This window comes from Struthio camelus, chromosome Z (genome assembly GCF_040807025.1).
Source record: "Struthio camelus isolate bStrCam1 chromosome Z, bStrCam1.hap1, whole genome shotgun sequence".
NCBI classification, from domain to species: domain Eukaryota; kingdom Metazoa; phylum Chordata; class Aves; order Struthioniformes; family Struthionidae; genus Struthio; species Struthio camelus.
In genome coordinates, this window is record NC_090982.1 from 59,949,452 (window position 1) to 59,966,261 (window position 16,810).

Sequence of the window (16,810 nt, forward strand, 5' to 3'; positions counted from 1 at the left end):
TAAATTACTGGCTCAAGCCTGGGTCATGTTACAGACCTCAACACTGCTAAGCAGGTGGGGGAAGAAGCTGGAGGCTCAGTGTGTACAATTGGCAAGTTGATTTTACTCTAGCCTATCAAGGATGAACTGCTCTAAACACGCAAAAATTAAAAAGTCTAAGAAACGCTTTAATATCTTGAGGGGGAGATTAATGGAATAGAAATTAGTGCCTGGGAGTCGAAGCCAGTCAAATGCAAGACAAATGAGTCAGTTTAGTCAATACAGTTACAATTAGAAATCTCAAGGAAAGTGGTCTCTTGATGTTCTGAAAGAAATTAAGGTATACGTTGAACAAAACTGAAGTTAATTTTGTACTTAGTACAGGAGTATCACAGGCTGGTGAATGTCACCTAGGTCTCCCTGTGTGGTCTCTCTAGTCTGCCCTCTGTGGATCTGCATTGTTGTATGTAAATATAACGTCTGCTATGTGGCCTTACTAGTGCGCCTGGGTTTTTGCAGAACGCGAGGATACTCATTTAAAGTTTGCAAATAATATTGCCCTACATGAGAGATTAACATACTCTTTCAGTTACAGGTTGTCCTCAGCTGGTGAGCGTATGTAACAAGGGCTTCTTTCCTCCAGTCTTCCTCTTAGGAAATACCTGTTTGGCTCAACAGATCCATAGAGGCAAACGTCCGAGAGGAACTTGCAGATTCCAAAAATACAACTAGTTTTCAAAGCAGACTTGAGTTCCTAAAAGGGGCTCGTTTGTCTTGATGAACAGCTGGATGACTGTGATCAAGATGACTGTGGCAATATCCTCATGTTCCTTGCTAACTTGTGTGTTTATGCAGGGCAAGTAAAGTGCCAAATGAACATAAGCTGAAGTGTGCATCACATACTAGTGTGGCCTTGGGGTTTGATTCATGACAGCATATCAAGTAAAAGTATTGGTGTTAATGAAAAGTGTAATGGGTTTAAATGTGTAGAAATAGCTATCCAGCTTTTAGTTTATTAGTCCCAAAATTGTGTTGGGGTTTGAAGCTTTTAGACAATCATCATCTACAAGATTGTATAGCCTACATTCCTCTACAGAATTACAATTCTTGGTCTTGACAGTAAAAATGATCCCAGTTCTGAAAAAATTTGCTTCTCTCTTCTTCTAATACCATTATCAGCTTGAACCCATTTCTCTATTTCAAGATCCTATAAATTGGACTTTTTCCTTCTTAAGAAAAGATGGCACGTGACCTAATGGGAGTAGATCAAAGTACAGCTGTATTTCCACTCCTAGAAGCGACTCTTGACTTCTTAAAATTAAGAATTTTTTCCATCTTCAGTAGTTTTTATGGCATTCCTCTAGAACAGCTGATTTTTCCCAGGTGTGTTTAAATTAATTTCTTCTGTTTTGCCTATGTTTATAGATTGCTGCTGCTAAGTGCACCATTTGCATTTAATTGCTAAGTTTCCCACTCCTATTTAAGGAAATGTACTTTTGTTTAAATGTTTTCTGCCTCATTTCTTGTCTTACTTTGATGCACAGTGACACCCCCTAGAAACGGATGCCTGGCGATTTTCCTGTAATTCAAGGGGTTGAACCCAGTCTTGGCGCATTTCCACTGTAGCCAGTAAAGTTCTGATTGTGCTGCAAAGAAATTGGCTAAAACTGTTCTAATTCTGTTGAGCTAATTCTCAGTATGATGCTTGTGAAGTGGAAGCTCTTTCTTTTGTCCTGAAAGACTGCTTATTTCCTAATACTCCTAAAATGTGTGCACTTGCTAGTAGTCAGTGGCTCTGTTTCTCTGTATGTAAAATACAGTAAATGTAGACATTTTCCTTGTCTACCACTGCATGTAGTATTCTGTCCTGCAGATGTGTAAAAGTTATATATAAGCATGTGGGAGTATAAGGATATACAATTTTTCTTTCACAACAGATATCAGATTTTGGTATTTTTTTTTAAAGCTCCACAGCTCTGATCCTGTTTTTCTATTAGAGACTTTGTTCTGGTAACAAATCTGTCCTCCCATTCCCTTCTACTCTTGTATTTGTGCCTTTTCCCTGCTGCCCCGCCTATGTAAAGGCCAATCTGTCCTGCTGCAGCACTTCCTCTTCTTCTCAAGCACTGTGACACTAATCCATACAACTAAAAATATTTAAGCAAATCATCCCCTACGCTTAGTAATGTGAACTAGTTGCTGTTTAAACTCATGAATGTGGGGAACGTGCTGCACTGCGTGGTATGATCACTTGCCAATTTCTGGGCATGGCTACATGAAGGTAATAGAATAAAATTACTGTTACAACAGATGATGGTTAAATGTAGTTTTACTCTTTACTACAGTAATTGTGAAAGGTGAGTAGTGAACATCTGCAAATATAATATTGCATTTTCAGTGTGAAAAGTGCAACTTCTACCAGCACATCTGGATAATTGAAATAAATTACAAGTGCTTCATATTTTTTTTCTTTAGAGGAAACAATAAAAGCTGCTCTTCCATGTACCTACCAGCCAACAACCTAGTATTTCTACTGGGTGTTTAAACTGTGACTGATTTTCTCCTTGATGCTTTTAGTGTCCAGTCAGAGTTTTGCGTGTGCACAATATTTCAAAGTGTGTCTGTGATCAATAACGTCAAGTACTGCTGGATTTGAACTGTAGAGTGCTACTTAGGGCTTTCAGTCTTTTAAATAACTATTATCCTGACAGCCTTTAGAAGTAAATTGTATGCTTGCAAAGACATAAATAGTAATTTCATAGACATCTGAAAAATGGTACTTGCATGATATTTAGTGAAAAACTGTTTCATTGGGTCTGAGCAATTACCACACCCCACTCGCTGTGAGATGGAACACCTCAACCCACTTTTAAAATGCAACTGCCAATTAACTGTTCATAGGTTTATAATGATAGTTTATTAAAAGAAGTCCTAAAAGAAAATTATTGTAGTGAAACAGCTTCCAGCCTGAAAGAGGCAATTCTGAAAGGTTTTTTCTACATGGTGGTAGAACTCATGTTCTATGGGATTATTCTATGTAGTTGAAGACATAGCTACATTATTCCACTACTCAGTTCCCTCCTGTGAGGGCATTTGCTTAGCCACAGAAAATATGCCCTGAACCTTGCAGTAGTTGAGAAATTTCAAGCTGTGCATTTTAGAATGGAGTTGAAGCAGTGTTTTTGCTATTGGGATAAAGTACAATTATTTTCATGAGGTAACTGATCACGGTAATTATACAATAACAGTCAATATTACGGTGTGTGTAAGTAATGCTCTGTCCTTTTCCCAGTCCCTTGGGTTCTTCAGTTAATGAAGGGCATACGTAGTCATGTACAAACAGTGTTATAATCTCGCTGAATAGCTTATGCCCTTTGTAACAAATCCCCATGCCCACTTTTATGCCCTCCGGTGAACGTTTTGGAAGTCACTGGCCTTGGCTCGTTTGCAGCAGCCACGCCACCTCCGAGGTGTCTTTGTGAAAGAGGTGAGACACGAGCGGCGGGGGGCTGAGCCGCTCGCTGACAGACGCTCGGCGCTGGAGCCGCCCTGCCGCCTCCGGTTTGTTCGCTGTGCCTTTCGGCCACGCTGCCTCCCTCTCGAATAATTCGATATATAGCTATCGATAGATAGATAGATAGATAGATAGATATTTGTTTAATCTTGTATTTCACTGTGGCGGTGGTGGGGTTTCCCCACGTCTGGGTGAGTTCGCCTTCCGCCAGGGACAGCCTGGCTCCCCCGGCGCCCATTTCGCCTCTGGCGGTGTGCCGGGCGGCAGCTCGGCGAGGCCCCCGGGCAGCGGCGGCCTCCGCCGGCCCCTCCCCGCCACTCACCCGCCCTCGCCTCGCCCCCTCCGGCCGGCGGGGCCGGGGGGCGAGTCCCGCCCCAGCGCGGAACGATCGCTCAGCCGCCCTGGCACCGCAGCCGGGAGGGATTCGCGGAAGCACCGAGGAAGAAGCGGGCGGGCGCAGGCGCTTCCGGCCGCCGCGGCGGGGCCGTTGGGACCGTTGGGCAGGCGGTAGGCGCGGCTCGCGCCGTGTCAGGCTCGCGCGGGCGGCGCGTTCCCCCCCCCCCCCCCCCGCTCCGGGCGGCGTCGTCCTGCGCGCCCCCCCCCCCCTTTCCCCCGAGCGGCCGCGGGGCGCGGTGGCCGCCTCGCCCCTCGCGGCGGCCCGCGCAGCCCCGTCCTCCGCCGCTCTGCGCCCGCGGCAGCGGCCGGCGGGCGGGCGGCTCCACAGCTAGATTGTCCTCGAAGCGGCGGTCGTGCCTCCCTGTCGGGCGTGTGGCGGGGCACCGGCCCGTCAGCGGCTCAGCCGGCGGCGGGGCCGGGGCGGCTCGGTGGGGCCGGGCGGCCTGTGGCGTTTGGTGGGAAAGGTCTAGTTACAGGTCTGTCACGGTTGTGGTCCGGCAGCAGCGTAGGTAAGAGCAAAGGCACAGACATGGATGACGAACCTGAAAGAACAAAACGCTGGGAAGGAGGCTACGAAAGAACATGGTAGGCCCTCCTTTTTATTCGTTAGCCTGTTCTTCCTTTTAAAAAAAGGTGTTCTTTTAGCCTTTGCAATACATCCCCGTGCAGGCTTTGTTTCAGTAGCGGTTTGTTTTGTGCAGGGAAATTCTTAAAGAAGATGAGTCCGGATCGCTGAAAGCAACCATTGAGGACATTCTTTTCAAGGCTAAGCGAAAAAGGTATTCTGTATCACCAAGAATATTGAGGAAATACTGTTTTGGTGAATTATAAGGTCTTTGTTATGAAACTGGATCCTTTAGGTAGACTGAGCATCTCAGCATGCCCGCAGTATAATTTTGGTCTTCACTCCTTCAAAACTTGAGATGCAGACCTCTGTCTGCCATCTGTTAGTTAAATCAGGAAGGAAACCCGAGATTTATTTTTATCTTGAGTTTCTTTTAAGAGTGAGTAGTCCAGGGAGTTTAGATCTTGATCTGATATGCTGTATGAAGTAGTGTAATTGCAATAATTGGACTGTGCAAAGAAAATCCTTTACCAGTTTTCTCAAATGTACCAATCCTACTTTAAGCTGTTTATTGACCTGGTGGCGCTAGATTCTTCTTTTATGTCGTCAGAAGAATTGGTAGACAGAATCAGTATTTCTTTCACCTGTTACAGTAAAATGTTCAATTTTATGTGAACTTTCAAAGTTTCGTTAAACTTGGTCAAAAGAACTGTGCTTTGTTTTGTTTTCTGAGAGTCGTTGGATCTTATAATCTCCCCGTTTGTTTCTTTTCAATGGAAGTAAGCGTCCATGGTTAATGATCATTTCAAATGTGCTGGAACTGTGGGATTGGAGTCTGATTCAGGATCGTTCATTCATTTGCATCTTACTTTAAAACCTTCTGTGTTTTATTAGACTCTATGAGCACCATGGACAAGTTCGACTTGGAATGGTATGTTAATATCTTACCCTCGGCTGTTCTGTGTCCAAAACTACTTGGACTGAAGTAGTATGCCTACTTCAGTGGCAGTGCGGGATGTGAGGTGTTAATAGCTTTAGAGGTTGAGGTTTGGTTAGTTTCCTGTATCAGGACATGCTTTGCAGCTGCAGTCGGTTCGTACACATTCTTGCTGTTGTGTTTTCTCTGTGCAAACAGATGGGCATAGTTTTAAGTGAATTGTTAATTGTAATATTGCTTTATGAAATGTTGAGTTCCTCAGGTGAAGAAAGTAAATAAGTGCAAGCTATGATTATTTGGTAACTTCCCTTGAGAGCATAAGAACAGTGAGTATTAGTCACAAAAGATTCTTCTGCTTCATTTGGAAGGCAAAGTGGAACAATACTTGACTTTTCAGCTGCTTTTGATTGCATACCCTTAAAAGCTGTGGTTTGGTTTAGTATTCAAAGTTTTCCCTCTTTGACATAGGAAGTAGTTGCTATTTTAAGAAAATGAACTAATGAACCATTTGTTTAAACAATTGTTCTGTGGGTGATAAAACTTGATCTTTGTCTTAAATTGGGAACTTGTACCATTAGAATTGTTATTACGTTGCTACTGCAGATGCGTCACCTTTATGTGGTAATTGATGGATCAAGAACTATGGAGGACCAAGATTTAAAACCCAACAGGCTTACTTGCACTTTAAAGGTATTTGTGTACTCAGAAGTTTTCTCTTATTAATTCACTGTTCCTGTGCGAATCGTTTCCACGTTGCATTTAGAAGAATGGCAGTCTCCTGTGACTAGGTTACTTGCATAGCCTCGTTTCATCCCTACTTTTTTCCCTTGTTTATGTTGCTAGCCTATAATTTTCCTGCAGTAGTTTGACTGTGTTTTTTTTGAATAGTAGAGCCTGTGTAAGATGAGTCTGCCTTGCAGAATTGCTACTGTGTAGTGAGAGCAGTTCCTGAGGATGTGTTATGAAAATGTGATAAAGAAGTATATGGAAATGGAGCTGAAGTGTTGCCCATAATAAGGGATGGGAAGAGAACAACCGTACTTTCTTTAAACGTTTAGCAATGTTTATTTTTTCTCATGTTTGTGGCTTCATAAATTCTGATTTGAGTGGATGCTAGACAGGCTTTGCTGTTTCTAAATGTGGAGAAGTGAAATTGAATTCTGCAAATCCTATAGGATCTTCCTTTATAACATTAAGCATTGAAATCCTGGGTTTTGAATATTTGGTACAAATTAATGCTTTTTGGTGTATTTTAAAGCTGTATTTGAATTAGCACTCATCTAGAGTGTTAGTATATGAAGTGAGTAAAATGAGATTTCTTGAACTTGCTTTGCATAGATAATATAGGAAGGAGAAGAGTGAAAGGGCTAAAACGTCCTAGAGGAGAGGGAAGAGAGTGGTAGGGAAGGCTCACGCTCGCGCTCTCTCTTTTTAATGGCACTGAATGCTTGGCAAGTATTAACCACTTAATGCATGTGGAATGTGTCTGTATTTTTAACAGTCTTAACTCTTCTTTGTAGTTATTGGAATATTTTGTTGAAGAGTACTTTGACCAAAATCCTATTAGTCAGGTATGTACAACCATATGACAAACAAATTATTGTTACCACAACTGATTACAGAACTAAAACCTATTCTGAAGGCTCTAGTTTTGCTTTTATTTTTGACATATCTAGTAAACTGTTTTCAATTGATACGTTTCTTTCCCTCCCTTTCCCATCAGTCTGGTGAAGTTCTTGGTTTTTTGCATTAATTAGTGAAAATAGGAACACATCTATTCCTTTTTTTTTCCTAAATGTGAATCAGCACACAGAAGACTTGATTAGACTTTATTTCAGCATTTAGAATTTAGAAATAATTATTTTTGTGTTTTATGACAATGAAGATGCAGGAATGTACGTTAACTGACGCATAGCGTTGTGCTGTTGTTGTCACACTTATAAGAAAGCCTGCAGAGTTAGCGAATCGGTGCTTTGTCTTGTTTACTACTTATTTTTGGATCAAAAATATAAATCAAGTCGATTTTTATTTCTTAACAAAAATCTTATCTTTCTCTTTTCTTTTTCAGATTGGCTTAATTGTAACGAAGAGTAAAAGAGCTGAAAAAATGACAGAACTTTCAGGTAGGCGAGTAGTATTCTCTTTAAAATTGGAGTTCTGTTGTCGTCTCTTGTACTGTAAAGCCTTAAAAATTCCATCTGGATGACTATTGATAGTGAAGTACCGTTAGCATACTATTTTCAATTTAAAGGAGAAGTTGTTGCAAGTTATCTGAAATCGGAGTCTTTACTTCAATCAGTTTGGATCCAGAGCTGCCTTTGTGTGTTTGTGCCTGATCAAATGTTATCCAGGATTCAAGGGAAATATGTTTCGTCTCGCTTATAGTTAATATCTTACCCTGTTTGTGAACTTTGTGTTTGATGACATCTGTGTATTCTGTGAGATTAGACAAGATGTTAAGAAGCAAGATTTCTTGGGTTACTATATTCTGCCACTAACAAGTCATGTGGTTTCAGAGAAGTAGTTTAAATTCTTGTCTCTTCAGCCAGCTATAAACTGGAGCAAATTTATTGAGGAGTTTGAGGATCAATCAATGCTTGAATGGTACTTTGAGGATAACAGAGGAAACTAAACACTGTTTCTACTGAAACACTTTGAGACAGTTCACGCTGTGATTCTTTCTTTCATGTTAAGCGCTTAATAATATACAGCAGTGATTCTCTTTTTGACCTTTTGACTTTCTAACAATTGTGAGTGCCTGTAGAATAAATGTATTTCTGATAATAATAAACTGTTCTCCTACACTCTGACCAAGGGGTCAATTTGTGAGAAGCGGAGACCGACAGGTAACAGGTTGAAAGTTGTTGCTGTACAAGTGAAATCTATAAAATACATATTTTAAATATTTGTATTTTTTTAACTTGTTATTTCAGGTCAATGTTTTATTCCTGTACAGGTAACTCAAAAAAACACATAACTGCTCTGAAGAAAGCAGTAGATATGAACTGCCATGGAGAGCCATCTCTGTATAATTCCCTAAATTTGGCTATGCAGACTTTAAAGTTAGTATGTAAATAACTTTTGTTTTCTCTGTTTGGTTTCCTCAATCAGTATAATGCTAATGGTAAACTTTTTGGAGGGCAGCGATGGTTGTTTTAATTAGTGTCTTGCATTGTGCTGGCCAGAGTCTTTAAAGAAGGCTTTGCGTCCTTTTACGTTACAAGCTGTAAGAGGCTAACTTCTGCACTGCTATCATATTTGATAGTCTAAGACAAGACACTTCTGTTTAGAGATATACCTCTTATGAAAAGCTGCATCATATAAAAAAAAAAAAAAAGATAATTTTAAATTATATATGAATACAGTGATGAAAAACCTTACTTACAATTAAGTTTTACTGCAGGGCTAAGGTATGAGAGAGGGTGGAGTTGGGGACTAAACAAGGTAAGGGAACAGGAGAAGAAACAAAATTGAATCACAGTTTTCTGGTGAAGTTTTGATATACTTTGAAGAGATAGATTTTGGGTAGGCTAGACTTCTTAAAACAGTTTCATAAATTTTTGCCCTGTGAGGCACTGAGAGGGTAAAAACATTGGTGGGAGGATATACTTAACAAATAGTTATAGCTAGTAACACTGGCAGAAAAAATCTGGTAGTTAATGTCATAGAAAATTATTTGAACCTATAGTTGGAGAAGGGTTTTCAATTAAGAACTTTAAAGGGAAAGACAGTAGTTAAGAGTAGTAGATTTACCCCATCAACTGATCAGAGATGCGTGTTTGTTTTTGTTTTTTGTTTTTCTTCTTCTAAGAAGTTGAGAAGACTTACTGCATTGTTGCTAGTTTGAAGGTGAATTTTACTTGTGAGAGTATGGGTAAGGTATGGGGTAACTTAAACGTTACAGCAAGCAATCAGATGACGGACACAATTAAATGTTGCATGTTAGCTATCGTAAAGCTCTGACTTTATGGCAGAGGAAATCCTGGTTCTCAGAGAAGGATCTTACCACAGTCTTTCGTAAAATGTAGACGTCTTCATATCCTGTCTTCTTCTGACTTTAGTACATCAAAGTCCTTGAACTTTAGCCTAGTGTACATAGGTAATTTAACTGTATACTTTCTTTAGGCATATGCCAGGACATACAAGCAGAGAGGTTTTGATAGTCTTCAGCAGTCTAACAACATGTGATCCAGCCAACATCTATGATCTAATTAAGGTACAGAAGTGAAGTTTGACTACTGTTTCAAACCTCCAAACTATTAGACTAAAACCAGACAGTTAGAATGCTATAACCCGTAAATTTTCATTTAAAACTTTGCACCTTTTTACCATTTTCAGTTCTGCTGATGAATTTGAGTATGCTTTCTTTTTCCATGTGAAGTGTTTAAAAGCGGTTAAGATCAGAGTATCTGTCATCGGTCTAAGTGCTGAAGTTCGAGTTTGTACCGTACTTGCCCGAGAAACAGGTGGTATGTATCTGAAGTTTTGTAGTTACACTACTAATACAAGTTTAAATTTGAAATTAACTAACTGGTTTGTCATATTCCCTTTAATGCATTTTTATTGTTTAAAGATAATTATTCTGTTGTGCTGGCAGAAAATTTAAGGGCTTCTCCAAGTTACGAAACGCATAACGTTTAATGAAGTAATTATCAGCTTGTAGCTGCTTCTTTGGAAAGAAGAAATATATCTAAAGCCTAGTGTTCTACGGATAGAGCTATATGATGTGGAACTCTAACGTGTTAACATCAATTACTCTAATAGTAACTCTTACAATGTAACTACTGGTAACGTTGGAGAAAAAGCTCTAGGCCTTCTTATGTAACTATCTAAACATTCTGGTGTATTTTTTATTTTATTTTTAGTGAAGGGTTGGCTACTTTTTAATATTTAAGTCATTGTTTTGTTATTTGGAGAAATATGTTTGTGTTACTTGCTAGGTTATAAATTAATAATCTGAGAGTAGGTCTTTTCTTTCTCTGTGACAGGAACGTACCATGTTATTTTAGATGAAACTCATTATAAAGAACTGCTGATGCATCATGTTAGTCCTCCACCTGCCAGTTCAAGTACTGAATGCTCCCTTATTCGAATGGGTAGGATATGGTTTTGTTAAATTCCAGGTGCAAGATTTAAGAGTCTTTTTCTCTCTTTGTGTCTTTTGTTTTGAAGTAATGCAGATGGTTAGAAGCACGTTAAAGACATTGCACAATTGGTTCTTTTTGTTTTAACGCTTCTGTTTTGCCAGGTAGGTTTCAATTTGCTTAATGTTGTACCTGCAAAGTATTCAGCTTCTAAATAAAGTTAAGAATTAAAACAAATAAGACTCCACACTCAACTGCAGTTGGAAGTAATAAGATGAAATGACATTGCTTGTACAGTAATTGGTATAAATTTAGTGTTTAAAAACTTAAGGGTGAACAACAAGGTATTTTGTTTCTCCTTCTACTTATCTCTGTGAAAGGCAACTGTCATAAGCTTCATTTGCTGTAACAGCCTTCTGTTTCGCTATGTAATGGGTGTTTGTATGGAGCACTGTCATGTTTTTCCTTTCAACAAATGGACTGGGTGCCTTTTCTTCTTCTGGTGTACTTCTCATTAAATTTAAGCCTGACATTAAACCAGAGCAGAAACGCTAATGCCACTGACTAGAGGTTTTTGTTCTTACTTTCATCCATCTGTTTTCATAGACAAGATCGTATATATTTTTATACGTGAACTTGAATACTTAAGAGATTTGCTCATTACAGATAAAGCTTGAGCAACAGTAGGAAAAAAAAAACGGCTCACTTGAGATAAGCTGTAAAAATAAATGGTATGTAAAGACTGGTGTTGTCTGTGGCCTCCATACGATGGATAAGACTATGCCCATTTTATACTGCGCTTGGAAGGAGAGTATATACTTAGTATATAAACATATTTTTTTCATTAGTTAAAAATTATTGTTCATGAGCACTCATACAGTGCTCTTTCTGCTTTCCTACCATTGCACATCATTTACTTTTTAATTGTTCTTCAGAAATTGGATTCCAGTGAACTAATCTTCCCATTACGTTTCTAAACAGACTTTTTTCCATTGGGGAAAATAAGTGAGGGATTTGGTGGTGGATATGTAGATAGAGACTTTTAGGAAGGATTTCCTACCTGGTAAGAGCATATTGCTTCTTGTAATAACAAAAAAAAAAAAAAAAAGATAGAAGTTAATGTTTAGAATAATCTTTGAACTTCTGCATTCAGTTAGAAACTGAAAGATTACTAGTATGTTTAAAGTTGGTAATATGGAATGTTTTTCTCTTAAGGTTTTCCTCAGCATACTATTGCGTCTCTATCTGATCAAGATGCAAAGCCATCCTTTAGCATGGCGTAAGTAGAGCTGATTAAAATCCAGTATTAGAATTCAAGGATAATCTAGTTATATTTAGAAAATCTGCTTTTTGGTGAAAATATGACAAAATAGCATGAAAAAGGACTAGCAACTAATATGTTGTGACTTCTCAGTAGTCTTGCTTTAACTTGCACGTCCTATACCTGGTCCTATGTGTTCTTCTCTTTTAAATACACTTTTTAAATTTTACATTGTAAAATTTTCGAAGGTAGTGAATGGCTTTTAGATGTCTGTGCAGTGACCAGAACACAAGGGTCCTACAAGGTATCTAAATTATTACCACCAATTTTACTAGCATTTTTACATTCGAGTATTTTCTTATCATTATAAAGATATACTCATGATAAAGAAGGATGTTGTCTGGAATTAAGTTTTTTATTTATTGCTTTACTGATGTGTAGTGATATTAAATGGAAGTTTAAAACACAGGCCTCAGTTTGATTAATATAACAGTGCTCTTCTCTGTGAAAGGAATCGTAGTCTTCAAGGCTGCTAGAGCAGCATGAGTTTTCAGAAGGAAACAATGTCTGCTGTTTGAGGGAATAAATATTAACGTGCCTCATAAAGTCAATACAGAATATTGGTGGGGAGTAGTAGTTTCATAACTTTATTTTTTAAAGATAACTTGATTCTCCTTTCCTTTATGTGGGGAGAATTTGTTTTTTGTTCTGCTTTGGTGGGAAAGTGTGGTCACTGATGTCTCACCCAGTCGATTGTTTTCTGATACGTCTATACACATAACAGGTACAGAAACTTTTTAAACAATGTTTGTTCTGAGGACTGTGTAGTGTTACCGGTATTACATAGTGTTACCAGTTATGTAGTATTACCAATATCGCCATTATTAATGGTGATATTTATACAGCTTGAGAGCATGCCATCATTCAGAAAATGGTACTGGTTTCTTCCTCCAACCTCCTCTCTCTCTCTCTCTCTCTCTCTCTGCTCCAGGCAATTGGAAAACAACAGTGAGCCAGGTCTTACACTGGGTGGATATTTCTGTCCCCAGTGCAGAGCCAAATACTGTGAACTTCCTGTGGAATGCAAAATCTGTGGTGAGTAGCAAGAATAGCTGAGCGGATGAATTATGTGCTAGTGATAAGATAGTTAAGGGGCAGGAAAACTTAACTGTGCAGGAACGAAGGTTTGAAATGTCGTGTTGGTGCAAGGACTCTCAGGATTCTACCTGTAGTGATAAAGCTATATCAGATTGTTAGTTGTAAACTGAAGTGGGTGTGTGTGGTTGGTTGGTGGTTGTTTCCCTGTCCTGAATTCCTTATGTATTCAAAACTGTTACTGTCAGGGGAAGGCTTGGGTGGATGGTATAAGTATATTCTGTTCAATTTCACAGAATACGTATTTTGCAATAGTTGTATCAAAGTTTTTTGCTACAACAAGAGGATCAAGATGATGAGGGAGAAATGCAGGAATTTGCATCAGTTTTTTCATACCAACAGTGGGTTAATTTCAGCAAGCTGATAGTGTACTTAGAAATCCTATATATCAGCAAGAGATTCCCCACAGCTGCAGCTGTCAGCAAAACATGAGGTTGAAAGTTTATGCTGCACATGAGTGAGTGACGAGCAAGTTTGTGTCAGCCCATGCTACATCATAAGCCTGCGAAGTAGGCCTATGGCACGGCTTGGCAGTATTACAGCAGGCTGCGGAATATTTTAATTGCAAATTTAGAATAAATATATAAATTGCCTATTTTTTTTTATTTTAATTTATATTTGGATTTAATTCTGGAAATGATTACAGATTTGGATTATAGAAGCTGACAAGCCAATTTTTTTATTATTAAGTTCTGAAGCACTGACTTATTAAGCATGACTTTTCCCTTTTGCTGTTCCATTTTGTTTAGTTTATAAAAGCTTTTGAGGAAGTTCTGTCTTGTAATAATTCTGACGTCTCTTTATTTGCAGGTCTTACGTTAGTGTCTGCACCTCATCTGGCTCGATCTTACCATCACTTGTTTCCTTTGGATGCCTTTCAGGAAGTTCCCCTGGAAGAATATCAGGGGGAACGGTATGTAAATCCTATGTGTGATAATGAGTATACCTGTGGACCCTGTAGTCTTTTTCTTAAAGTAAGAGTAGCTGGCAGTAGCTTTTGTACTGTTGGAGGCACTGTTGAATGTTTTGGGGTTTTGGTCATCTCTGGTAGTAAAAAATGTTTGTAGTTTTCATTAGCAGTTATCCTGTGTGTTCAGCTGAATAGCTGAAATAATTCCTATACATTGTTATTATCTGTGAGATTAAAAACTTGTTTTAAAAACTTGTCACTTTTTTCAGCAAAAATACACAATTTTGCTTTGTAGGTATTGTCAAGGCTGCCAGGGAGAAATGAAAGATCAAAATGTAAGTATATTGAACTGTTGAAACTTGCATTGAGAGGAGTCAGAAGCAGAGATAATCTTTTAGGGGAGTCTTTTTTTTTTTTTTTTTTTTTTTTTTAAGGCCGGAGAAATCTCTGTGGCAGTTTCTCTGGTGGCTAGATAGAGTTTTCAGTCATACAGTTTTGCCTTTTAAACTAGATGCTTTACGTGTGCGGGAAGGGATTGCTCATGGAGTTGCATAAATAAGCATGCACTGTTAGCCACTTTATCTACAGCAACTCAAGCTCAGCACTTTAGGTGTTTGGTGTTAGCTGTTAGAACCCTTTATTCGGTTGGGTTTCTGTGATGTGATGTGTTTACGTTATCTTGATGACACAGCTACTGCCCTACTGTAATGGTGATATTTTTCTTCTAATTTATTTTTCAATCTTTTCTACACAGGTTTATGTATGTAAAGTATGTCAGAATGCATTTTGTGTGGAATGCGACTTGTTTGTTCATGATTCTCTGCACTGCTGTCCTGGCTGTATTCACGAGCACCCTACTCCTGCATCTGTATGATGCTTTCTCTTTTTGGGGGTTGTCATATCTGTTTCATTCTTGCATGAATCTGTTGTGTTTATTCAGCCATCGCTTTCACTGAGGCACATCAAAACAAGAAGGAAGGCCTAGATGAATACAAAAGGATAAACGCTGTCCTGGGAGCAAATTTAATTTTTATATAAGGTGTGAATGATTTTTTTTTTTTTTTACTGTTAATATATTCATGGCTCATCTGTATTGGATTTGTTTTCTTTGTTCTTGTTTGAAAGGCTCTGATTTTTTTCTGAGTATTGTGGGTAGCATGTAAATTTGTAAATGTAAAAGTGATAAAATTGGTTTGTATGTTAACGCGATGATTTACGTTTGTTTCATTGTTCGTTTAAAAAAAAAGCCTTGAAAATATATTTCACACATTAATTATTATAAGCTCTTGTTTTAAGTGGAGGGTGAAGTGTTCTGTTAAATCCTATAGAGCAGAATATTTTTGTATAAAGTTAACAAAGAAATCGTTGAGCAATTAGTTGGAAGGCATTTCAGAAAGAATTAAAAATACAAGCTAGCAAAAAAGTAACCCCCGACTTATGCAATTCCCCATTTTTTTTTATATTTACTACATACAAAAAACCCATATTATTTTCCCAGTTTTCACAAGCAGTTTTTGTTTCAAACCCTTTAAATATGCAAATTCTCTCTTGTTAACCTAGCTCCTTATGTGCTTAGTCTAAGGTTTATGCCCGCTGGCTGGCCAGGAAACAGGAATTCTGCTGTATTTGGGGCTGGGGGGAAGGAGGGTTTCACAATCTGTGTGTGTTTCTGTGCAGAATGAAACAAAAACCTTTATAAACCCTTTGTGGAATCATGTGATTGCAGTGCCTGTTAGCCTGATGATTGGGTTATTTAGCTGAGATGTAGGTAATGCGTATACATAAGGCTGTACCGAAGAACTAGCAGAAAAAGGACAAAAAGGGTTTTGATGTGGTTTCATAAGCCGTTCCAAGCCAAAGGAATGCCATAACCATTTGACTCTTAGTTATTCTGATGTGAGTGACAGTCCCATGGCATGATGTTTTCTAACAGTATTTTTGCCTTCACAATCAGCATTTCCCGGGGGGAGGAGGAGGTGAGGGAAGGTTTTGACACACAATTTTAATCTATTCTAGCTTTTTCACTTGCCAGATACCAAAGTAATACAATTGGAAGTAAAAGTTGTGTGTATTGTGCGTGGCTGTATACTCCATTATCTGCTTGCGATCTGCATAATAATTTTGCTTGTCCTTTTTCTCTTGTCTCATTGAATAGAAAGATCAGTTCAGACTAGGTTCTGAAAAATGACTATCAAGGCGCTATTTCTCTGATATGTAATGAAATTTAGCTGTGGCCTTTGAACTTAAAGCAACATGAGGAAAATGTGTCCTCCTTCTGTACTCTTTTCGGGATTCACTGGATCCCGGTTCTGTGCTTGTGGGAAGATACTACCCACTTAATTCTTGTGTATTTCTTCTTTACTGGATCTGCCACAAGGTTAGTCAATCAGTGAGGTTATTAACAGGCCTATGAGAAATTCTTTTATTTCCTGAAGGTGTTGCATAATCGGGTTCACACAAGAAATGTTAAGAGAGGAGGCAAAAAGACAAAAACATCCTGTAGGGCTGGGGGAAAAAATACTATAAAGAGAAGTTTGAAGCTGAAGGCGCATTGGGACAGAGCACTGCTGTTCACTGCTATGAGTTGGATTTCTGAAAGGTAAGGGCCCTTGCTTTATCGTGGACCTTGAAGGAATAAAAGTTGCAACCTGAATTAAGTCCTAACTGATTACCAAGACTATAAATGTTGCAAATATATTTTAATATAAGTAAATGTTTGGTTTTATTTTTGCTTGACAGCCGTAATTCCAAGAATTGGAGTGGGATCCCATTCTGCCTAGTGCACCATTAAGAACAGTGTTAATTGTAGCCTGTGCAGACTCCTCACTGAGGGAATGAGGGTATAGGCATCTTACCAAAAAACTCAACAAATTTGAACTAGAGTCAATGTTTGGTGCTTAAGAAAAGTATATATGATCCCTATAGCGCAATTCTTAAAAGTAATTTTTCAAAATCTAATAGAACTTGAAGACTTACACCTTTGGATTTAGGGGGAGTTTTGCAGCACTT

General features: G+C 38.7%; 1 protein-coding gene across 2 annotated transcripts; it reads left to right on the forward strand.

Moving 5' to 3' along the window:
- Window positions 1-3,702: 3,702 nt before the first annotated feature.
- LOC104152915 (general transcription factor IIH subunit 2) lies at window positions 3,703-15,005 on the forward strand. Of its 2 annotated transcripts, none has more exons than XM_068928549.1 (16): window positions 3,703-4,000; window positions 4,391-4,474; window positions 4,591-4,668; window positions 5,349-5,385; window positions 5,995-6,081; window positions 6,912-6,962; window positions 7,460-7,514; window positions 8,348-8,453; window positions 9,517-9,607; window positions 9,773-9,860; window positions 10,380-10,487; window positions 11,691-11,754; window positions 12,728-12,831; window positions 13,702-13,804; window positions 14,097-14,136; window positions 14,556-15,005. In XM_068928549.1, the coding sequence occupies exons 2-16, from the start codon at window positions 4,419-4,421 to the stop codon at window positions 14,673-14,675; spliced, it is 1,188 nt and encodes a 395-aa protein (XP_068784650.1). In that variant the 5' UTR covers window positions 3,703-4,000; window positions 4,391-4,418; the 3' UTR covers window positions 14,676-15,005. The 2 variants fall into 2 exon arrangements, with proteins under 2 accessions (XP_068784650.1, XP_068784651.1); XM_068928550.1 differs by having other exon boundaries at window positions 3,869-4,000; window positions 4,394-4,474.
- The last annotated feature ends 1,805 nt before the right edge of the window (window positions 15,006-16,810 follow it).

What these genes read in the sequence shown, in the direction of transcription:
- LOC104152915 (XM_068928549.1), top strand. Translation starts at nt 4,419, where the DNA reads ATGGATGACGAACCTGAAAGAACAAAACGCTGGGAAGGAGGCTACGAA. An exon ending in TTCAAGGCTAAGCGAAAAAG is followed by an intron (nt 4,669 to 5,348) that starts GTATTCTGTATC and finishes GTGTTTTATTAG; the next exon opens with ACTCTATGAGCACCATGGAC. An exon ending in ATGCTCCCTTATTCGAATGG is followed by an intron (nt 10,488 to 11,690) that starts GTAGGATATGGT and finishes TTTTCTCTTAAG; the next exon opens with GTTTTCCTCAGCATACTATT.